The 24,259-nt window shown below is 46.7% G+C and overlaps 2 protein-coding genes across 3 annotated transcripts in view; one reads left to right on the plus strand and one right to left on the minus strand.

Moving 5' to 3' along the window:
• LOC129842950 (protein PHTF2-like) overlaps positions 1–17,850 on the plus strand; it is a 138,525-nt gene extending 120,675 nt beyond the window's left edge. Inside the window, exons 9-18 of the mRNA XM_055911665.1 lie at positions 255–455; positions 2,374–2,595; positions 3,338–3,478; positions 4,007–4,279; positions 4,401–4,532; positions 11,507–11,599; positions 11,753–11,908; positions 14,518–14,613; positions 14,725–14,850; positions 15,015–17,850. Of these exons, the coding sequence (XP_055767640.1) occupies positions 255–455; positions 2,374–2,595; positions 3,338–3,478; positions 4,007–4,279; positions 4,401–4,532; positions 11,507–11,599; positions 11,753–11,908; positions 14,518–14,613; positions 14,725–14,850; positions 15,015–15,035 (1,461 nt within the window). The 3' untranslated portion in view covers positions 15,036–17,850. The remainder of the gene's footprint in view (positions 1–254; positions 456–2,373; positions 2,596–3,337; positions 3,479–4,006; positions 4,280–4,400; positions 4,533–11,506; positions 11,600–11,752; positions 11,909–14,517; positions 14,614–14,724; positions 14,851–15,014) is intronic.
• LOC129842949 (proline-rich protein 5-like) overlaps positions 17,795–24,259 on the minus strand; it is a 77,122-nt gene continuing 70,657 nt past the window's right edge. For both annotated transcript variants that reach the window (XM_055911664.1, XM_055911663.1), the window contains one exon: positions 17,795–24,065. In XM_055911664.1, the coding sequence (XP_055767639.1) occupies positions 23,431–24,065 (635 nt within the window). In that variant the 3' untranslated portion in view covers positions 17,795–23,430. The remainder of the gene's footprint in view (positions 24,066–24,259) is intronic.

Here is a 24,259-nt window from a genome sequence, read left to right on the forward strand (position 1 = left end):
TAATAAAATAAAAAAATTAAACTAAAAACTAAATAGTGCACAGTTTCCTAAGGACTAGAAGCGAAGCTGTCATTTCTATAGGCGCCATCTTTCTGAGGTAAACAACAAGGTGACACACACACACACACACACACACACACACTCACACACACACACACACACACACCTGTCCTGAAACAGGTGAGTTTAGCCATGTATAAATAGACACTCTCTAGTCTGAAGGTAGGAATCTGTTCAACCTGTCTTCCTGCCAGGAGACCCAGAGCCGTGGTGTGGGTGTGGAGAACATGTCTGATGAGGCGTCTAGTGAGGAGGATCCTGAAGCGTCCTACACCGCCATCCGTAGGGGCGTAGAGCGCATCAGCAGTGACTGCACGCTGCGCAACAGGAAACCACATCACTACAAGAAACACTACACCATCAACACTGAGGTGGGTGACCTCCACACCACCCAGGTTGGTTACACTCACACAGAGACACGCACAGCCACACACTTACATACAGTACATACACACACATACTTACATACAGTACATACATGCACACACACACACACACTTACATACAGTACATACTGCACATCACACACACACACACACACACACACACACACACACACACACACACACACACACACACACACACACACACACACACACACTTACATACAGTACATACATACACACAGAACACTTGCATACACACACATACATACATACATACATACATACATACATACATACATACATACATACATACACACTTACATACAGTTGAAGTCTTACATACACTGTATTGACTGGTGCCTTTAAACAGCTTGGAAAATTCCAGAAAATTGTCATGGCTTTAGAAGCTTCTGATAGGCTAATTGACATCATTTGAGTCAATTGGAGATGTACCTGTGGATGTATTTCAAGGCCTACCTTCAAACTCAGTGCCTCTTTGCTTGACATCATGGGAAAATAAAAAGAAATCAGCCAAGACCTCAGAAAAAAAATTGTAGACCTCCACAAGTCTGGTTCATCCTTTCCAAACGCCTGAAGGTACCACGTTCATCTGTACAAACAATAGTACGCAAGTATAAACACAATGGGACCACGTAGCCGTCATACCGCTCAGGAAGGAGATGCGTTCTGTCTCCTAGAGATGAACGTACTTTGGTGCGAAAAGTGCAAATCAATCCCAGAACAACAGCAAAGGACCTTGTGAAGATGCTGGAGGAAACAGGTACAAAAGTATCTATATCCACAGTAAAACGAGTCCTATATCGACATAACCTGAAAGGCCGCTCAGCAAGGAAGAAGCCACTGCTCCAAAACCACCATAAAAAGGCCAGACTACGGTTTGCAACTGCACATGGAGACAAAGATCGTACATTTTGGAGAAATGTCCTCTGGTCTGATGAAACAAAAATAGAACTGTTTGGCCATAATGACCATTGTTATGTTTGGAAGAAAAAGGGGGAGGCTTGCAAGCCGAAGAACACCATCCCAACCGTGAAGCACGGGGGTGGCAGCATCATGTTGTAGGGGTGCTTTGCTGCAGGAGGGACTGGTGCACTTCACAAAATAGATGGCATCTTGAGGATGGAAAATTATGTGGATATATTGAAGCAACATCTCAAGACATCAGTCAGGAAGTTAAAGCTTGGTTGCAAATGGGTCTTCCAAATGGACAATGACCCCAAGCATACTTCCAAAGTTGTAGCATAATGGCTTAAGGACAACAAACTCAAGGTATTGGAGTGGCCATCACAAAGCCCTTACCTCAATACTATATAACATTTGTGTGCAGAACTGAAAAAGCGTGTGCGAGCAAGGAGGCTTACAAACCTGACTCAGTTACACCAGCTCTGTCAGGAGGAATGGGCCAAAATTCACCCAACTTATTGTGGGAAGCTTGTGGAAGGCTACCCGAAACGTTTGACCCAAGTTAAACAATTTAAAGGCAATGCTACCAAATACTAATTGAGTGTACCGGTATGTAAACTTCTAACCCACTGGGAATGTAATGAAAGAAATAAAAGCTAAGATTGAATTGATTGAATTGAATTGAATTGAATAAAAGCTGAAATAAATCATTCTCTCTTATTATTCTGACATTTCACATTCTTAAAATAAAGTGGTGATCCTAACTGACCTAAGACAGGGAATTTTTACTAGGATTAAATGTCAGGAATGGTGAAAAACTGAGTTTAAATGTATTTGGCTAAGGTGTATGTAAACTTCCGACTTCAACTGTACATACACACACACGCACAGTTCATAGACACGCTCACAATGTGTGGGTACACTTAGCTACATCACACACACACACATTTCCGCCCCCTACACACATACACACACACTCACCATCACCCCCCCCTCTCTCTAGGAGACTCCTAAGTCCGGTACCAGCTGTAGTTCTCGGTGCTCCAGCCTGCGGACCCAGGACTCAGAGAGCACCAGACACGAGTCAGAGACAGAGGACCTGCTGTGGGAGGACTTCCTGCACTGTGCTGAGTGTCGCTCCTCCTGCACCAGCGAGACAGAGGGAGAGGGAGCTGCAGCCTGCCCTGCTACCAAGAAGGAGTACAGAGATGACCCCTTTCACCAGGTGGGTTTGAGGTCAAAGGTTAGGGTTAGACGTGTGGTGTTGGGGTTTGACAGAGGGAGAGGGAGCTGCAGCCTGCCCTGCTACCAAGAAGGAGTACAGAGATGACCCCTTTCACCAGGTGGGTTTGAGGTCAAAGGTTAGGAGTTAGGGTTAGACGTGTGGTGTTAGGGTTTGACAGAGGGAGAGGGAGCTGCAGCCTGCCCTGCTACCAAGAAGGAGTACAGAGATGACCCCTTTCACCAGGTGGGTTTGAGGTCAAAGGTTAGGGTTAGACGTGTGGTGTTAGGGTTTGACAGAGGGAGAGGGAGCTGCAGCCTGCCCTGCTACCAAGAAGGAGTACAGAGATGACCCCTTCACCCTGTTTATCAGGGGTTAGAGATCAAAGGTTAGGAGTTAGGGTTAGACGTGTGGTGTTAGGGTTTGACAAAGGGAGAGGGAGCTGCAGTCTGCCCTGCTACCAAGGAGAACAGAGATGACCCTTTCATCCTGTTTATCAGGGGTTAGAGATCAAAGGTCAAAGGTTAGAGAAGGAGGGGGTAAGTGTAGGACTGAGCTTGCAATAAAACGGTTGCAACATTAATGAAGAGGTTTTGGTGGTCGCGTGAATGTTCCTAGTAATCTGTTTTTGTTGTCACTGTGTGTTCTGACGTAACCATGGTAACCACGGTCGTATTAACCTCGTCAATGAGGATGATCAGCCTCAAACCCTCAGCGTGTAACGGTCGTTATTGTGTTGATCTAGTTGTGTCCTCTACAGGGTCACACGTGGCTACACAGCAGCAACCCGGGTCTGGAGCGAGTCAGTGCCATCGTCTGGGAGGGGAACGACTGTAAGAAGGCTGATATGTCTGTCCTGGAGATCAGCGGTATGATCATGAACAGGGTGAGGAACAGCCAGGGCCGTGATACTGTTGTCAGGGATTACATCTGGTGTGTAGTGTAACGCTTTACAATGTAAGACCGGGAACACACCTCCAGCACCTCCATCGCCTCCAGCACCCACCTGGGGGATTTTATCAACTAGAATGTTAATGAATGCAGATTGGACTTCATGATATTGGAAGGCAGTTATATATGTATATATATATATATATGTTATATATGCCACATTTCTCTCAGATCACTTTACATTCTCTATAACTTAGACCAATGACATGAAAGATATAAATAATGGCTGTCTCTCTCCTGTCTCTATCTCTTTCCCTCTCTCCCTCTCCTGTCTCTCCCTCCCACTATCTCTCCACCCCCTCCCTCCCTCCCACTATCTCTCCACCTCCTCCCTCCCTCCTTCTCTCCTGTCTCTCCCTCCCACTATCTCTCCACCCCCTCCCTCTATCTCTCCTGTCTCTCCACCCCTCTCCATCTCTCCTTCCCCCCGTCTCTCCATCTATCCATCTCTACCTTCCTCCAGGTCAACCTGTTCACCCCAGGTATTGGCTACCAGGTCTTTGGTAACCTGGTGTCAGTGACTCTGGGCCTGACGCCCTTCGCCTATAGGCTGTCTCAGTACAAGGACCTGGAACAGCTGACACAGCTCTCAGCCAATGAGCTCATCTCTGTGGCGTTCGGCTCCTCCTCCGACGTCATGGTGATCACCATGGTAACGCTCAGCTTCATGGTGCGCATCTGTCTCATCTGGCTCTTCTTCTTCCTGCTCAGCGTGGCCGAGAGGACATACAAACAGGTGTAATTACAGATGCAATATTGACCATTGATTGTTACATGAAGACATTCTGAAGAGGTTTTATTTCTAAAGGTCTTATCACTTACACGTACACTGTATGTGTGTGTGTTGGACCTGACAGAGGCTGCTATTCGCCAAGCTGTTTGGTCACCTGACGTCGGCACGGCGAGCCAGGAAGTCGGAGGTGCCTCACTTCCGTCTGAAGAAAGTCCAGAACATTAAGATGTGGCTCTCTCTGCGCTCGTATCTCAAGGTGTGTTCTGTGTTCTCCTACTGGTTGTTCCATCATGTCTACCTGAACCTCCCCTCTGTGTCCATAAGGAGATGTGTTGTTGTTCCATCATGTCTACCTGAACCTCCCCTCTGTGTCTATGAGGAGATGTGCTGTTGTTCCATCATGTCTACCTGAACCTCCCCTCTGTGTCCATGAGATGTGTTGTTGTTCCATCATGCCTACCTGAACCTCCCCTCTGTGTCCATGAGATGTGTTGTTGTTCCATCATGTCTACCTGAACCTCCCCTCTGTGTCTGAGGAGATGTGTTGTTGTTCCATCATGTCTACCTGAACCTCCCCTCTGTGTCCATGAGATGTGTTGTTGTTCCATCATGTCTACCTGAACCTCCCCTCTGTGTCTGAGGAGATGTGTTGTTGTTCCATCATGTCTACCTGAACCTCCCCTCTGTGTCCATGAGATGTGTTGTTGTTCCATCATGCCTACCTGAACCCCCCCTCTGTGTCCATGAGGTGTGTTGTTCCATCATGTCTACCTGAACCTCCCCTCTGTGTCTGAGGAGATGTGTTGTTGTTCCATCATGCCTACCTGAACCCCCCCTCTGTGTCCATGAGGTGTGTTGTTCCATCATGTCTACCTGAACCCCCCCTCTGTGTCCATGAGATGTGTTGTTGTTCCATCATGTCTACCTGAACCTCCCCTCTGTGTCCATGAGATGTGTTGTTGTTCCATCATGTCTACCTGAACCTCCCCTCTGTGTCTGAGGAGATGTGTTGTTGTTCCATCATGTCTACCGAACCTCCCCTCTGTGTCCATGAGATGTGTTGTTGTTCCATCATGTCTACCTGAACCTCCCCTCTCTGTCTGAGGAGATGTGTTGTTGTTCCATCATGTCTACCTGAACCTCCCCTCTGTGTCCATGAGATGTGTTGTTGTTCCATCATGTCTACCTGAACCCCCCCTCTGTGTCCATGAGGTGTGTTGTTCCATCATGTCTACCTGAACCTCCCCTCTGTGTCTGAGGAGATGTGTTGTTGTTCCATCATGCCTACCTGAACCCCCCCTCTGTGTCCATGAGGTGTGTTGTTCCATCATGTCTACCTGAACCCCCCCTCTGTGTCTATGAGGAGATGTGTTGTTGTTCCATCATGCCTACCTGAACCCCCCCTCTGTGTCTATGAGGAGATGTGTTGTTCCATCATGTCTACCTGAACCTCCCCTCTGTGTCCATGAGGTGTGTTGTTCCATCATGTCTACCTGTACCTCCCCTCTGTGTCTATGAGGAGATGTGTTGTTGTTCCATCATGTCTACCTGAACCTCCCCTCTGTGTCCATGAGGAGATGTGTTGTTGTTCCATCATGCCTACCTGAACCCCCCCTCTGTGTCCATGAGGTGTGTTGTTCCATCATGTCTACCTGAACCTCCCCTCTGTGTCTATGAGGAGATGTGTTGTTGTTCCATCATGTCTACCTGAACCTCCCCTCTGTGTCCATGAGGAGATGTGTTGTTCCATCATGTCTACCTGAACCTCCCCTCTGTGTCTGAGGAGATGTGTTGTTGTTCCATCATGTCTACCTGAACCTCCCCTCTGTGTCAATGAGATGTGTTGTTGTTCCATCATGTCTACCTGAACCCCCCTCTGTGTCCATGAGGAGATGTGTTGTTGTTCCATCATGTCTACCTGAACCTCCCCTCTGTGTCCATGAGGAGATGTGTTGTTCTATGAGGAGATGTGTTGTTGTTCCATCATGTCTACCTGAACCTCCCCTCTGTGTCCATGAGGAGATGTGTTGTTGTTCCATCATGTCTACCTGAACCTCCCCTCTGTGTCCATGAGGAGATGTGTTGTTCCATCATGTCTACCTGAACCTCCCCTCTGTGTCCATGAGATGTGTTGTTGTTCCATCATGTCTACCTGAACCTCCCCTCTGTGTCTGAGGAGATGTGTTGTTGTTCCATCATGTATACCTGAACCTCCCCTCTGTGTCCATGAGATGTGTTGTTGTTCCATCATGTCTACCTGAACCTCCCCTCTGTGTCCATGAGGAGATGTGTTGTTGTTCCATCATGCCTACCTGAACCTCCCCTCTGTGTCCATGAGGAGATGTGTTGTTGTTCCATCATGTCTACCTGAACCTCCCCTCTGTGTCAATGAGATGTGTTGTTGTTCCATCATGCCTACCTGAACCTCCCCTCTGTGTCCATGAGGAGATGTGTTGTTGTTCCATCATGTCTACCTGAACCTCCCCTCTGTGTCAATGAGATGTGTTGTTGTTCCATCATGTCTACCTGTACCTCCCCTCTGTGTCCATGAGGAGATGTGTTGTTGTTCCATCATGTCTACCTGAACCTCCCCTCTGTGTCCATGAGGAGATGTGTTGTTGTTCCATCATGTCTACCTGAACCTCCCCTCTGTGTCCATGAGGAGATGTGTTGTTGTTCCATCATGTCTACCTGAACCTCCCCTCTGTGTCAATGAGATGTGTTGTTGTTCCATCATGTCTACCTGTACCTCCCCTCTGTGTCCATGAGGAGATGTGTTGTTGTTCCATCATGTCTACCTGAACCTCCCCTCTGTGTCCATGAGATGTGCTGTTGTTCCATCATGTCTACCTGAACCTCCCCTCTGTGTCCATGAGATGTGTTGTTGTTCCATCATGTCTACCTGAACCTCCCCTCTGTGTCCATGAGATGTGTTGTTGTTCCATCATGTCTACCTGAACCTCCCCTCTGTGTCTGAGGAGATGTGTTGTTGTTCCATCATGTCTACCTGAACCTCCCCTCTGTGTCCATGAGATGTGTTGTTGTTCCATCATGTCTACCTGAGCCTCCCCTCTGTGTCTGAGGAGATGTGTTGTTGTTCCATCATGTCTACCTGAACCTCCCCTCTGTGTCCATGAGATGTGTTTTTGTTCCATCATGTCTACCTGAACCTCCCCTCTGTGTCCATGAGATGTGTTGTTGTTCCATCATGCCTACCTGAACCCCCCCTCTGTGTCCATGAGGTGTGTTGTTCCATCATGTCTACCTAAACCTCCCCTCTGTGTCTGAGGAGATGTGTTGTTGTTCCATCATGCCTACCTGAACCCCCCCTCTGTGTCCATGAGGTGTGTTGTTCCATCATGTCTACCTGAACCCCCCCTCTGTGTCCATGAGATGTGTTGTTGTTCCATCATGTCTACCTGAACCTCCCCTCTGTGTCTGAGGAGATGTGTTGTTGTTCCATCATGTCTACCTGAACCTCCCCTCTGTGTCCATGAGATGTGTTGTTGTTCCATCATGTCTACCTGAACCTCCCCTCTGTGTCTGAGGAGATGTGTTGTTGTTCCATCATGTCTACCTGAACCTCCCCTCTGTGTCCATGAGATGTGTTGTTGTTCCATCATGCCTACCTGAACCCCCCCTCTGTGTCCATGAGGTGTGTTGTTCCATCATGTCTACCTGAACCTCCCCTCTGTGTCCATGAGGAGATGTGTTGTTCCATCATGTCTACCTGAACCTCCCCTCTGTGTCTGAGGAGATGTGTTGTTGTTCCATCATGTATACCTGAACCTCCCCTCTGTGTCCATGAGATGTGTTGTTGTTCCATCATGTCTACCTGAACCTCCCCTCTGTGTCCATGAGGAGATGTGTTGTTGTTCCATCATGCCTACCTGAACCTCCCCTCTGTGTCCATGAGGAGATGTGTTGTTGTTCCATCATGTCTACCTGAACCTCCCCTCTGTGTCAATGAGATGTGTTGTTGTTCCATCATGTCTACCTGTACCTCCCCTCTGTGTCCATGAGGAGATGTGTTGTTGTTCCATCATGTCTACCTGAACCTCCCCTCTGTGTCCATGAGGAGATGTGTTGTTGTTCCATCATGTCTACCTGAACCTCCCCTCTGTGTCTATGAGGAGATGTGTTGTTGTTCCATCATGTCTACCTGAACCTCCCCTCTGTGTCAATGAGATGTGTTGTTGTTCCATCATGTCTACCTGTACCTCCCCTCTGTGTCCATGAGGAGATGTGTTGTTGTTCCATCATGTCTACCTGAACCTCCCCTCTGTGTCCATGAGATGTGCTGTTGTTCCATCATGTCTACCTGAACCTCCCCTCTGTGTCCATGAGATGTGTTGTTGTTCCATCATGTCTACCTGAACCTCCCCTCTGTGTCCATGAGATGTGTTGTTGTTCCATCATGTCTACCTGAACCTCCCCTCTGTGTCTGAGGAGATGTGTTGTTGTTCCATCATGTCTACCTGAACCTCCCCTCTGTGTCCATGAGATGTGTTGTTGTTCCATCATGTCTACCTGAACCTCCCCTCTGTGTCCATGAGATGTGTTGTTGTTCCATCATGCCTACCTGAACCCCCCCTCTGTGTCCATGAGGTGTGTTGTTCCATCATGTCTACCTGAACCTCCCCTCTGTGTCTGAGGAGATGTGTTGTTGTTCCATCATGCCTACCTGAACCCCCCCTCTGTGTCCATGAGGTGTGTTGTTCCATCATGTCTACCTGAACCCCCCCTCTGTGTCCATGAGATGTGTTGTTGTTCCATCATGTCTACCTGAACCTCCCCTCTGTGTCTGAGGAGATGTGTTGTTGTTCCATCATGTCTACCTGAACCTCCCCTCTGTGTCCATGAGATGTGTTGTTGTTCCATCATGTCTACCTGAACCTCCCCTCTGTGTCTGAGGAGATGTGTTGTTGTTCCATCATGTCTACCTGAACCTCCCCTCTGTGTCCATGAGATGTGTTGTTGTTCCATCATGCCTACCTGAACCCCCCCTCTGTGTCCATGAGGTGTGTTGTTCCATCATGTCTACCTGAACCTCCCCTCTGTGTCTGAGGAGATGTGTTGTTGTTCCATCATGCCTACCTGAACCCCCCCTCTGTGTCCATGAGGTGTGTTGTTCCATCATGTCTACCTGAACCCCCCCTCTGTGTCCATGAGATGTGTTGTTGTTCCATCATGTCTACCTGAACCTCCCCTCTGTGTCCATGAGATGTGTTGTTGTTCCATCATGTCTACCTGAACCTCCCCTCTGTGTCCATGAGATGTGTTGTTGTTCCATCATGTCTACCTGAACCTCCCCTCTCTGTCTGAGGAGATGTGTTGTTGTTCCATCATGTCTACCTGAACCTCCCCTCTGTGTCCATGAGATGTCTTGTTGTTCCATCATGCCTACCTGAACCCCCCCTCTGTGTCCATGAGGTGTGTTGTTCCATCATGTCTACCTGAACCTCCCCTCTGTGTCTGAGGAGATGTGTTGTTGTTCCATCATGCCTACCTGAACCCCCCCTCTGTGTCCATGAGGTGTGTTGTTCCATCATGTCTACCTGAACCTCCCCTCTGTGTCCATGAGGTGTGTTGTTCCATCATGTCTACCTGAACCTCCCCTCTGTGTCTATGAGGAGATGTGTTGTTGTTCCATCATGTCTACCTGAACCTCCCCTCTGTGTCCATGAGGAGATGTGTTGTTGTTCCATCATGCCTACCTGAACCCCCCCTCTGTGTCCATGAGGTGTGTTGTTCCATCATGTCTACCTGAACCTCCCCTCTGTGTCTATGAGGAGATGTGTTGTTGTTCCATCATGTCTACCTGAACCTCCCCTCTGTGTCCATGAGGAGATGTGTTGTTCCATCATGTCTACCTGAACCTCCCCTCTGTGTCTGAGGAGATGTGTTGTTGTTCCATCATGTCTACCTGAACCTCCCCTCTGTGTCAATGAGATGTGTTGTTGTTCCATCATGTCTACCTGAACCCCCCTCTGTGTCCATGAGGAGATGTGTTGTTGTTCCATCATGTCTACCTGAACCTCCCCTCTGTGTCCATGAGGAGATGTGTTGTTCTATGAGGAGATGTGTTGTTGTTCCATCATGTCTACCTGAACCTCCCCTCTGTGTCCATGAGGAGATGTGTTGTTGTTCCATCATGTCTACCTGAACCTCCCCTCTGTGTCCATGAGGAGATGTGTTGTTCCATCATGTGTACCTGAACCTCCCCTCTGTGTCCATGAGATGTGTTGTTGTTCCATCATGTCTACCTGAACCTCCCCTCTGTGTCCATGAGATGTGTTGTTGTTCCATCATGTCTACCTGAACCTCCCCTCTGTGTCTGAGGAGATGTGTTGTTGTTCCATCATGTCTACCTGAACCTCCCCTCTGTGTCCATGAGATGTGTTGTTGTTCCATCATGCCTACCTGAACCTCCCCTCTGTGTCCATGAGGAGATGTGTTGTTGTTCCATCATGTCTACCTGAACCTCCCCTCTGTGTCCATGAGGAGATGTGTTGTTGTTCCATCATGTCTACCTGTACCTCCCCTCTGTGTCCATGAGGAGATGTGTTGTTGTTCCATCATGTCTACCTGAACCACCCCTCTGTGTCCATGAGATGTGTTGTTGTTCCATCATGTCTACCTGAACCTCCCCTCTGTGTCTGAGGAGATGTGTTGTTGTTCCATCATGTCTACCTGAACCTGCCCTCTGTGTCTATGAGGAGATGTGTTGTTGTTCCATCATGTCTACCTGAACCTCCCCTCTGTGTCAATGAGATGTGTTGTTGTTCCATCATGTCTACCTGTACCTCCCCTCTGTGTCCATGAGGAGATGTGTTGTTGTTCCATCATGTCTACCTGAACCTCCCCTCTGTGTCCATGAGATGTGCTGTTGTTCCATCATGTCTACCTGAACCTCCCCTCTGTGTCCATGAGATGTGTTGTTGTTCCATCATGTCTACCTGAACCTCCCCTCTGTGTCCATGAGATGTGTTGTTGTTCCATCATGTCTACCTGAACCTCCCCTCTGTGTCCATGAGGTGTGTTGTTCCATCATGTCTACCTGAACCTCCCCTCTGTGTCTATGAGGAGATGTGTTGTTGTTCCATCATGTCTACCTGAACCTCCCCTCTGTGTCCATGAGGAGATGTGTTGTGTGCGATAGACGTGTGTGTCGTGAGTGGGTGGATAAGTGTGTTTGTCCAACCAAAGTATTTCAAATGTGCGTTACAGAGAAGGGGTCCTCAGCGGTCGGTGGATGTGATCGTGTCCTCTGCCTTCCTCCTCACCCTCTCTGTAGTCTTCATCTGCTGTGCTCAGGTCAGCGTGAGTCACCATTATCAGCCTGCTACAGTCCTACCTTGTCTTTTTGCTCTAATACAGTTAGTAACGGTTGGAATGCTTTTTCACTTGTTATTCTATCTATATGTTTGAGTGGGACGAGCGTTAAAACAAGCTCTTCTCTCCTCCTCCCTGTAGTTGCTCCATATCCACCACACCTTCCTGGAGTGTCACTATAACTGGGAGCTGGTGATCTGGTGTTCCTCTCTGTCTCTCTTCCTGCTCCGCTTTGTTACCCTGGGCTCAGAGACCACCAAGAAATACAGCAACACCTCCATCTTACTGACAGAACAGGTAGACAGGCTCAGAGACCAGCAACACCTCCATCTTACTGACAGAACAGGTAGACAGGCTCAGAGACCAGCAACACCTCCATCTTACTGACAGAACAGGTAGACAGGCTCAGAGACCAGCAACACCTCCATCTTACTGACAGAACAGGTAGACAGGCTCAGAGACCAGCAACACCTCCATCTTACTGACAGAACAGGTAGACAGACTCAGAGACCAGCAGCACCTCCATCTTACTGACAGAACAGGTAGACAGGCTCAGAGACCAGCAGCACCTCCATCTTACTGACAGAACAGGTAGACAGGCTCAGAGACCAGCAACACCTCCATCTTACTGACAGAACAGGTAGACAGGCTCAGAGACCAGCAACACCTCCATCTTACTGACAGAACAGGTAGACAGGCTCAGAGACCAGCAACACCTCCATCTTACTGACAGAACAGGTAGACAGGCTCAGAGACCACCAACACCTCCATCTTACTGACAGAGCAGGTAGACAGGCTCAGAGACCAGCAACACCTCCATCTTACTGACAGAACAGGTAGACAGGCTCAGAGACCAGCAACACCTCCATCTTACTGACAGAACAGGTAGACAGGCTCAGAGACCAGCAACACCTCCATCTTACTGACAGAACAGGTAGACAGGCTCAGAGACCAGCAACACCTCCATTTTACTGACAGAACAGGTAGACAGGCTCAGAGACCAGCAACACCTCCATCTTACTGACAGAACAGGTAGATAGGCTCAGAGACCAGCAACACCTCCATCTTACTGACAGAACAGGTAGACAGGCTCAGAGACCAGCAGCACCTCCATCTTACTGACAGAACAGGTAGACAGGCTCAGAGACCAGCAACACCTCCATCTTACTGACAGAACAGGTAGACAGGCTCAGAGACCAGCAACACCTCCATCTTACTGACAGAACAGGTAGATAGGCTCAGAGACCAGCAACACCTCCATCTTACTGACAGAACAGGTAGACAGGCTCAGAGACCAGCAGCACCTCCATCTTACTGACAGAACAGGTAGACAGGCTCAGAGACCAGCAACACCTCCATCTTACTGACAGAACAGGTAGACAGGCTCAGAGACCAGCAACACCTCCATCTTACTGACAGAACAGGTAGACAGGCTCAGAGACCAGCAACACCTCCATCTTACTGACAGAACAGGTAGACAGGCTCAGAGACCAGCAACACCTCCATCTTACTGACAGAACAGGTAGACAGGCATGGAGGGAGGCACACACACAACTGGTACAGTTTATAGCAAGACTTTGGAAGTTCGCCAATTAATACTGAGGAAGAACTAGCAGATGTACCACACTTGCTAACTTGCGTAGTTACATAGGAACACACATTTTAAGTGACAGAACATGTTAAACAAAAGGTTCATCCATTTTGAATGTTATATTGTTGTTGTGCACCTCTGAGTGATGTTCTCTCGTCTCCCTGGGTATTTCATGTGTCTCTGAGTTATTGACGTTCAAGCAGACGGGTAAAAGCAGCACCGTGATAAAGTCTCTCTCACTACACTGGAAGTTAATAGGACTTTTAGATGGCGAAAACGTCTATCATACATGTCAGATTTCAATACTGGCCGATGTTTTAACTTGGGAGGATGTCTTCTCTCGAATGAGCCATTGATCATATTTTTGCTATATTCCTACCTTGAGAAATGTGTAATTTAATGGAGGGTCTAGCATATTTGTCTGCCTCTTTAGTCCAGGGTGCATTGCATGGCAGAGATAGATTTGTTTATTTTTATTGTTTATTTCACTTTTATATATTATCTAACTCACTTGCTTTGGCAATGTTAACACGTTTCCCATGTCAATAAAGCCCCTTGAATTGAATTGATAGAAGATATTCTAACGCCCCACCCAGTAGACCGTCGACCAATCGCGTTCACGTTGTCATGCTGCGTAGCGCGGTTGCTAAGCTAATCACGCAATCCCTTCTCAAAGTCCGTGTATTTGTCGAGAAACAAACGTACCTATTCTCCACGATTACAAATGTATACGATATTACACATAGCAAGTTAATTATCTCACATCTTGGAAAATATTTGTAATGTTGTACTTGTTGTTGACGAAATTCGTGCTGATTTCGGGGTTTTGAGATAGAGCCCATTCACTCCTTGAAGGAGAGCGCTCCTTGTCCCAGAATCACCCAGAATGCATCGCCCGGTCCATTGACATAGCATGGGCAACGTTTCCCATCTCTTCAGAAGTATATCTGCCGTTGCTAATGTCAGACTCCATCTGCAGATTAAACATGGTGAGATTGTAGGCGAGTTTAAAGCTAACTGGTAGTTTACATGCTGATATTGTCTTTGGTATTATTGTGTGTTTGCTTGCTACATAGCCAGCCAGCCCATAGAGAGAGCATTGCATTGTGGATCTTGTAGGCAACTTGAGCTGCAACAGATTTCCACAACTATTTTCCATGTTGCTACGAACCTTATAACGCCAAAATGAAACATTGCTTCACAAAAATATTCTCACATATTAGTGTTATTTAACACTGTAAATGAAAGGAACGAGTGGTTTGGGCTGGACATTTCCTTTAAGGCTCAACTTCTATTGACTAGCTGATTTCACCAGATTAATCTGTACCTGAAGATGGAGAAGAAACCAAACAAGAAGGAGGATCTGACATTAGTCAACAACGTACTGAAGCTGGCCACCAAACTATTGAAGGTACGGCTATCTCCATCTCTCTATTTGTTCTCTTTCATCTCCATTATTAATCTCTCCTCCTTCTCCCCCTCCCTCCATGTCTCCCCCTCCTAACCTCCTCTCACTCCCCAGGAGTTGGATGCTCCGTTCAGGCTGTATGGTCTGACGATGAACCCTCTGCTCTACAACATCACCCAGGTGGTCATCCTGTCTGCTGTGTCTGGGGTCATCAGTGATCTACTGGGCTTCAACCTGAAGGTAACACGTGTGTGTGTGTGTGTGTGTGTGTGTGTGTGTGTGTGTGTGTGTGTGTGTAGTAATAGTACTTATGCACCAGTTTATTTGAAATGAAATGGAGTTGACTTGTTGAGTGTGTAGATATCAGTATGAAGGAAGAACTTACCACACCTTTCTGTCCTCAGCTCTGGAAGATCAAATCATGACAGTAAACTGATCAGGTCACTGCTGGCTCTGGAAGATGTGATACATTCTCTCACCACAGAAGGGCGCTGTTGTCCTTTCGCTCACGGACTGACTGGGCTTCCCTGTATCTATGGTCTGACGGACAAACAGCCCCATTCTCAGAGCTCATAACGGAGTGCTTACATTTCACTTGTGCAATTCAAGATATATTTATTTTACCCTTTCAGTATTTTTTTGTTGTTGTTTAAAAAGTTATTTTAAGCTATACAGGTTTTGTGTTCTCAGAGAGATGGGATCAAAACACAGCAAGATGACAGTTCAGTTTAAAAGGTAAAAGAGTTCCATCACTTCAGACTAGTAAGGACAATGTGCATTATAATGCAGCTGTTTAGTTTGACGACTGTAACACACAAACGCAGTCATTTCACTGTGAGAACTGTAGTTGTTTCCGATCATAGACGGACTGTAATAACGACGTGTTTTAAAGCCTACATACACACAAACACGTTGTACTTTCTGGTAAACTAGGCTTTTTTTGTTGTTGCTTTTGACGACAACAACAGTACACCAAAGTTCAGAATAGATGAACAATGTTTCTGTGTGTTTGGCGTTTCTAATGATAAGCTAAGTGACAGCTGTAGTGGAGAGATAGAGGCAGGATAAAACACATCACTCAGATGATTGGTGAGAAAATAGGGGACTGTACTGGCTAGATGGGAGGTACTGTACTGACTAGATGAGGTACAGTACTGGCTAGATGGGAGGTACTGTACTGGCTAAATGGGAGGTACTGTACTGGCTAGATGGGAGGTACTGTACTGGCTAGATGGGAGGTTCTGTACTGGCTAGATGGGAGGTACTGTACTGGCTGGATGGGAGGTACTGTACTGGCTGGATGGGAGGTACTGTACTGGCTAGATGGGAGGTACTGTACTGGCTAGATGGGAGGTACTGTACTGGCTAGATGGGAGGTACTGTACTGGCTGGATGGGAGGTACTGTACTGGCTAGATGGGGGGTACTGTACTGGCTAGATGGGAGGTACAGTACTGGCTAGATGGGAGGTACTGTACTGGCTAGATGGGGGGTACTGTACTGGCTAGATGGGAGGTACTGTACTGGCTAGATGGGAGGTACAGTACTGGCTAGATGGGAGGTACAGTACTGGCTAGATGGGAGGTACTGTACTGGCTAGATGGGAGGTACAGTACTGGCTAGATGGGGGGTACTGTACTGGCTGGATGGGAGGTACTGTACTGGCTAGATGGGGGGTACTGTACTGGCTAGATGGGAGGTACTGTACTGGCTAGATGGGAGGTACTGTACTGGCTAGATGGGAGGTACTGTACTGGCTGGATGGGAGGTACTGTACTGGCTAGATGGGGGGTACTGTACTGGCTAGATGGGAGGTACAGTACTGGCTAGATGGGAGGTACAGTACTGGCTAGATGGGAGGTACAGTACTGGCTAGATGGGAGGTACTGTACTGGCTAGATGGGAGGTACTGTACTGGCTAGATGGGAGGTACTGTACTGGCTAGATGGGAGGTACAGTACTGTACTGGGTGGTTTGGAATATGTAAACCTAGCCAACATATCTGGGTTAGTATTCTGTATGTCAAACTGAGACATCCAGGCCCGCTAGCCAAAACTAAACGGTGTGTGACTGAGCATTGTTAACTACGTTACTCGTATAATGATCATTTGGAGGGGTGCTTATGTTTGTCCTGGTACACACTCTGTCTGTAACGGAAATGTGTTTCTTACATACTGAAACCCTGAGGGAATGGGCTCTTTTATGGTGATACCATTCAGTATTGGCTTCTGTACTCCCAAGCCTATTTTCTAAAGCAGACACAGTGATGTGTGCAGTCTGGTTGAATATTGCTACTCAGGCTTGTGAGCCATCATCACAACCCAGTCAAAATGTTGCTTTGTCTCGCCCTCCTTCCCTTTCTACTAGTTTACGTTGCATGGTTTTCTCACAGCACATTCTGAGTTATTTCAATGGTTAGACTGTATTTCAAGCAATAACTCGTAGCTCAACACAGACTGAACATGTTTGTATTATATTTAGAACAAAGAGGTCCCAGGTCTTAGTTGCTGTACACACAGTCGATGGTTCGCCGCTACCGTTTGGACTGCCTGACAATGTGCACTTCACAGTAGTGTATAAAAACCATGTTACATGTTTCTGTCACACAAACCGTTGTAGTTGTTGTTGTTTTTGTACTTTTTGCCGTGACACAGTCTGTGTGAAGATGACCAACGTGCTTTTTATTTGCTGGATAAAACTGTATTATTATTAACACTCTTTAAAAAAAACTAAATAACTGTTTCGGTTTCACATTATTGGAAATGCTTTAAGAAAACATGGTGTCGCCTCTTTCTCTCTTTGGCATTTGTTTCTTTATTGTTGTTGTGAAGATGGTCACTCATGTTTTGTGGTTGCGAGAGAAAAGACACAATTTGCAGTCACTTGAGTCTGAAAAATGTATTTAGAAAATGACTCTGAACCTGTCTGAAATGCCATCCTGATCCCTAGTGCACCAGAGCCCTGGTCAAAAGGAGTGCACTACGTAGGGAATAGGGTGCCAGCCCTGGTCAAAAGGAGTGCACTACATAGGGAATAGGGTGCCAGCCCTGGTCAAAAGGAGTGCACTACGTAGGGAATAGGGTGACATTTCAGACGCACCTTTGTTGTTTGCGTTGTGATTCCGTTTTCAAAGGAAGTCTGCATATTTATGTTGAAGAAGAAAATATACTTTTTGTGGGCTGGTGTGTTTCATCAGTTCTAGGTGTTTATAAGGAAAATAAAAATGGACTTTGTTGTGTCACTCAGACTCAACTTTCAGTTTCTTCCTCCTTACATCATATGAGCAGAACAACAGTTTAGATTCCATCATGGCTGTGTACCAATACCTATTCCCTATATAGTGCACTACTTTTGACCAGACCCCTATGGGTCATGTTCAAAAGAAGTGCACTATGTAGGGAATATGGTGCCATCTTAGGATGCAAGTCATAATTAATTCCTTGCCAATCACTTTCTTCACTTAAAACATATTACATTTCTTCATACAAACCACCCCTTGTGGAGACACTCGGATCGTATCTCTTGATAGGAATCATCATTGATATAAACTGACATGTAAATAATGTTAACCATAATATGTCTGGACACACATCAGCAACCAGCCTGAACAGAACCAATGTCTGTCTGGATACACATCAGCAACCAGCCTGAACAGAACCAATGTCTATCTGGATACACATCACCCTGAACAGAACCAATGTCTATCTGGACACACATCAGCCTGAACAGGACCAATGTCTATCTGGATACTCATCAGCAACCAGCCTGAACAGAACCAATGTCTATCTGGATACACATCAGCAACCAGCCTGAACAGAACCAATGTCTATCTGGACACACATCAGCCTGAACAGGACCAATGTCTATCTGGACACACATCAGCCTGAACAGGACCAATGTCTATCTGGATACACATCAGCCTGAACAGGACCAATGTCTGTCTGGATACACATCACCCTGAACAGAACCAATGTCTATCTGGATACACATCAGCCTGAACAGGACCAATGTCTATCTGGATACACATCAGCCTGAACAGGACCAATGTCTGTCTGGACACACATCACCCTGAACAGGACCAATGTCTGTCTGGACACACATCAGCAACCAGCCTGAACAGGACCAATGTCTGTCTGGATACACATCAGCCTGAACAGAACCAATGTCTGTCTGGATACACATCAGCCTGAACAGAACCAATGTCTGTCTGGACACACATCAGCCTGAACAGAACCAATGTCTGTCTGGATACACATCAGCCTGAACAGAACCAATGTCTGTCTGAACACATCAGCCTGAACAGGACCAATGTCTGTCTGGATACACATCACCCTGAACAGGACCAATGTCTGTCTGGATACACATCAGCCTGAACAGAACCAATGTCTGTCTGGATACACATCAGCCTGAACAGAACCAATGTCTGTCTGGACACACATCAGCCTGAACAGAACCAATGTCTGTCTGGATACACATCAGCCTGAACAGAACCAATGTCTGTCTGAACACATCAGCCTGAACAGAACCAATGTCTGTCTGAACACATCAGCCTGAACAGAACCAATGTCTGTCTGGACACACATCACCCTGAACAGAACCAATGTCTGTCTGGACACACATCACCCTGAACAGAACCAATGTCTGTCTGGATACACATCAGCCTGAACAGAACCAATGTCTATCTGGATACACATCAGCAACCAGCCTGAACAGGACCAATGTCTATCTGGATACACATCAGCCTGAACAGAACCAATGTCTATCTGGATACACATCAGCCTGAACAGAACCAATGTCTGTCTGGATACACATCAGCCTGAACAGAACCAATGGGAACAAAAAGAAAAGAGCTGTAGAAAGTTATTAATCTTAATAAAAATCAAGTGTGATACTTGCTGTTAGGGCATGTTAGGGCTATGTTCAACCCATAGTGCTGAAGATCCCCTGTATAGCACGATTGACATTTAAAGAATGTTTGCAGTCTGCATACAGTGCCTTCGGAAAGTATTCAGACCCCTTGACTTTTTCTACATTTTGTTACGTTACAGTCTTATTCTAAAATGGATTAAATAAAAACAATTCCTCAGCAATCTACACACAATAAACCATAATGACAAAGAAAAAAGTTTTTTGGGGTGCTAATTTATACAATTATTTACATAAGTATTCAGACCCTTTGCTATGAGACTCAAAATTGAGCTCAGGTGCATCCTGTTTCCATTGATCATCCTTGATGTTTCTACAACTTGATTGGAGTCCAACTGTGGTAAATTCAATTGATTGGACATGATTTGGAAAGGCACACACCTGTCTATATAAGGTCCCACAGTTGACAGTGCATGTCAGAGCAAAAACCAAGCCATGAGGTTGAAGGAATTGTCCGTAGAGCTCAGAGACAGGATTGTGTCGAGATCTGGGGAAGGGTACCAAAAAATGTCTGCAGCATTTAAGGTCCCCAAGAACACAGTGGCCTCCATCATTCTTAAATGGAAGAAGTTTGGAACCACCAAGACTTCCTAGAGCTGGCCGCCCGGCCAAACTGAGCAATCGAGGGAGAAGGACTTTGGTCAGGAGGTGAGTTCCACTGTGGAGAAGGGAAACTTTCTAGAAGGACAACCATCTCTACAGCACTCCACCAATCAGACCTTTATGGTAGAGTGGCCAGATGGAAGCCACTCCTCAGTATAAAGACCCATGACCGCCCGCTTGGAGTTTGCCAAAAGGACCCAGACCATGAGAAACAAGACGTTAGTCGTAAATATTTCAAAAGGGCACCTAAAGACCATGAGAAACAAGACGTTAGTCCTAAATATTTCAAAAGGGCACCTAAAGGACTCTCAGAGCATGAGAAACAAGATTCTCTGGTCTGATGAAACCAAGATTGAACTCTGGCCTGAATGCCAAGCGTCACGCCTGGAGGAAACCTGGCACCATCCCTACGGTGATACCTGGCACCATCCCTACGGTGATACCTGGCACCACCCCTACGGTGAAGCATGGTGGTGGCAGCATCATGCTGTGGGGATGTTTTTCAGCGGCAGAGACTGGGAGACTAGTCAGGATCGAGGGAAAGATGAACGGAGAAAAGTACAGAGAGATCCTTGATGAAAACCTGCTCCAGAGCGCTCAGGACCTCAGACTGGGGCAACGGTTCACCTTCCAACAGGACAACGACCCTAAGCACACTGCCAAGACAACGCAGTAGTGGCTTCGGGACAAGTCTCTGAATGTCCTTGTGTGACCCAGTCAGAGCCCGGACTTGAACATCATGGAATAATCTACAATCCATGCTTCATCTAGATATGTTAGTGCCACTGAATGAATTAAAAAATATTGATGGGAGACTGTTACGGAGGAGTGTAAATGCTTTTTTTAGGCTGGATCATGTTGTTGTATGTTTTAATTCTGTAATGTATTGATTGTTGCTGCCTTCTTGGCCAGCTTTCCCTTGAAAAAGAGACTCGGTCTCAATGGGCTTTTCCTGGTTAAATAAAGGTTAAATAAAGGTTCAATAAAATAAAACATCTCTGGCATTGCAGGTCCTCTCAAGCAGAGAAGAATGGGAGAAACTCCCCAAATACAGGTGTACCAAGCTTGTATCGTCATACCCAAGAAGACTCATCGCTGTAATCGCTGCCAAAGGTGCTTCAACAAAGTACTGAGTAAAGGGTCTGAATACTTTTGTAAATGTCATATTTCATTTTTTATTTGTAATAAATTTGCAAAACTTTTTTTTAATGGTTTTTGCTTTGTCATTATGGGGTATTGCATGTAAATTGATGAGGGATTACATTTTTTTTATACATTTTAGAATAAAGTTGTAACGTAAAGGGGGTCAGGTGACAATGTAAATCACGCTACACAGCAGCTCTTCAGCGCAACGGATTGAATCAAGCCCATAATCTTGAACAGACCAACAAAAATTCTGCATTAAATGTCAAGTTTGAGTTGAGGTTCAGTTTGACATAATCATGGGATCAAATCAGAATGACTTGTCTATCAAGTGCTACGATAATTAATACATTTGAAAGTGTCATTGTTTAGAAAATCATAAAACCAACTCCAGAAGTTGGTCATGGCTGTGTCATACAAGTTCATTTAGAATACAAACGATCATACTAAATCATTAGTTGAGAGAAGGCATGTGTTTAACTATTTGGATCCTAGTAAGAAGAGCTAGAAGTGTGAGAGTCTTTGAGGTTCAATTCCTGCCGTCAAACACAGAGGTTATGGGTTCAAATCTTGGGTTTGATTTGGTGGAAATTTCAGCAATTCTCAATGTGAAAATGACAAAGAAAACAGTTAGAGGTGTGAAGGAGTCTGTGACTCTGGTGTAAAGAGCTCACCCCGTATGTTCAGGGTTGTAGGTTCAAACCCCAGTCACAGCTCTGGATCAGGATGTGTTGAGGGTCATACGTAGACAACCCTTAGTTTTCAAAAACCTACAGGTCTACTTTTTCCATTGGTTTTCCTCCGTAACTTCTGCTGTTCACAGGAGGGGAAACGCCCAGCAATTGTCACAGTCCTCCAGGCTTTGTCAGGAATCATACCTACAACCCCATGCTTATGGGGTGAGATCCTTACCACTGAGCCATCAGCTCCTTCACGTTCCAAAAACACATCTCTTTGTGTATTTGACATTAAGATTTGACTCTGGCGCAGCAGACACTTGCACATCCCGTCCACATGGGGGCATTGTTGAAGCAGAAACAAAGGCCCAGCCACAGATCACTGTGGCAGAAATATCACCCAGGTCTACATGACACCTACTGCTTAAAATTAAGACATGTGAACACTATCTTATCTCCTCACCCCAGCACTGCCTCTTGAACAAGAGACATGTTGAGAAAGCAATGAACTCATGACCTCTGGTGAACCAGGTGGGGGTCATCCCAGAGAGCCCAGCTAGGTCTGATTGATCTCTCCTTTCCACTGGGTCTTTCACAGAGACCTCAAACTGTTTCCTTTCCACTGGGCCTTTCACAGAGACACCTCAAACTGTTTCCTTTCCACTGGGCCTCTCACAAGACTTGAAGAGGCACCTCAGGCTGTTTCCTTTCCACTGGGCCTTTCACAAGACTTGAAGAGGCACCTCAAACTGTTTCCTTTCCACTGGGCCTTTCACAAGACTTGAAGAGGCACCTCAGGCTGTTTCCTTTCCACTGGGCCTTTCACAAGACTTGAAGAGATACCTCAAACTGTTTCCTTTCCACTGGGCCTTTCACAAGACTTGAAGAGACACCTCAAACTGTTTCCTTTCCACTGGGCCTTTCACAAGACTTGAAGAGGCACCTCAGACTGTTTCCTTTCCACTGGGCCTTTCACAAGACTTGAAGAGGCACCTCAAACTGTTTCCTTTCCACTGGGCCTTTCACAAGACTTGAAGAGGCACCTCAAACGGTTTCCTTTCCACTGGGCCTTTCACAAGACTTGAAGAGGCACCTCAGACTGATTCAAAGTTGTCAGTCAGTAATACAAACACAAAAAAATACAAATAAGTACAGTTTATCCTCAAAACGAAGAACTAGAAGTGAAAATCAAGCACAAAAAAAAAAAATAATAATAAAAGGGAGTTTACTGTAGAAATATTCCGTGAAAAATAGACCCGAGAAAGAGCGGTGTGTTTTTAGAGACGACGGTGTGAGTGGAGTACCGCTGGCGCCAGTAGGTGTGATATTCTCTTGAGATCCATCAGACCTACAGCTGCAAATCTCCAGACACTTTCTCACTAGTCACAGATTTTCCAGAAATCAGTAGTGAATAAACAGGCAATCTAAGATCATCCAACTGGGATTAGGGAAAAGTTCCCAGAAACCCCAAATTACACCACACTCTGTCTACCACTCTCCCTGCTGTAACCAGAGGATGAAGAGTCTGAGCAGCTGTGGTGGGAGAAGTCTATGAAGATGCCATCAGGGTCAGAGTCCATAGAGTCCAGTATCTGATCTACCACTGTCTCCGGGCTGGAGGAACAGCTGGGGATCGAGCCCGTCTCCGAACCAGAGTGGACCTGACACAGAACAGAGGGGGACACTGTCGACTCCCCCCCGCCGTGGAGGAAGGGTCCTGGGGAGTGGGAGTCCTGAAAGATGGAGGGCTGGAGGTGGGACTCCAAAGACTCAGACCCCACAGACCCACAGAGATCCAGACTTCCACCACCTCCACCACAAACAACCCCTGTCAGGCTGTGCTCCTGCTCCAGGGAGGAGAGGCCCGACTGGGCCGCGGAGGCCAGGGAGGAAGTGGTGCTGATGTCGTTGATGGCGCCTTCTTCCAGACAGGAAGTCATCTCGCAGACGGAATGGCGGCGGATGCCCATGCTGCTCACGGAGCCTGTCTCGGTATCGTACTCCACCACAGGCGTCAACATGGGCACGTTGTAGGACTTGGAGCGCATTACCAGGTTCTTTGCGGGGGCGTCGCCTGACTTGGGCCACCGCCGCTGCAGACGCTTTTCTGGAGAGAGGATAGGAGGAGGGGTGAAGAGGGATGAGTGAAGGAGAAAGAAGTGGTGGGAGGGAGGAAGGGAGGGAGGGAGGGAGGTGAAGAAGTGAAAACAAGACAGACGTTGAGGCCGTCTAGACTAGAGACAGACGTTGAGGTCGTCTAGACTACAGACAGACGTTGAGGCCGTCTAGACTAGAGACAGA

The sequence above is a fragment of the Salvelinus fontinalis genome, unplaced genomic scaffold (assembly GCF_029448725.1).
Source record: "Salvelinus fontinalis isolate EN_2023a unplaced genomic scaffold, ASM2944872v1 scaffold_0078, whole genome shotgun sequence".
Taxonomy (NCBI): Eukaryota; Metazoa; Chordata; class Actinopteri; order Salmoniformes; family Salmonidae; genus Salvelinus; species Salvelinus fontinalis.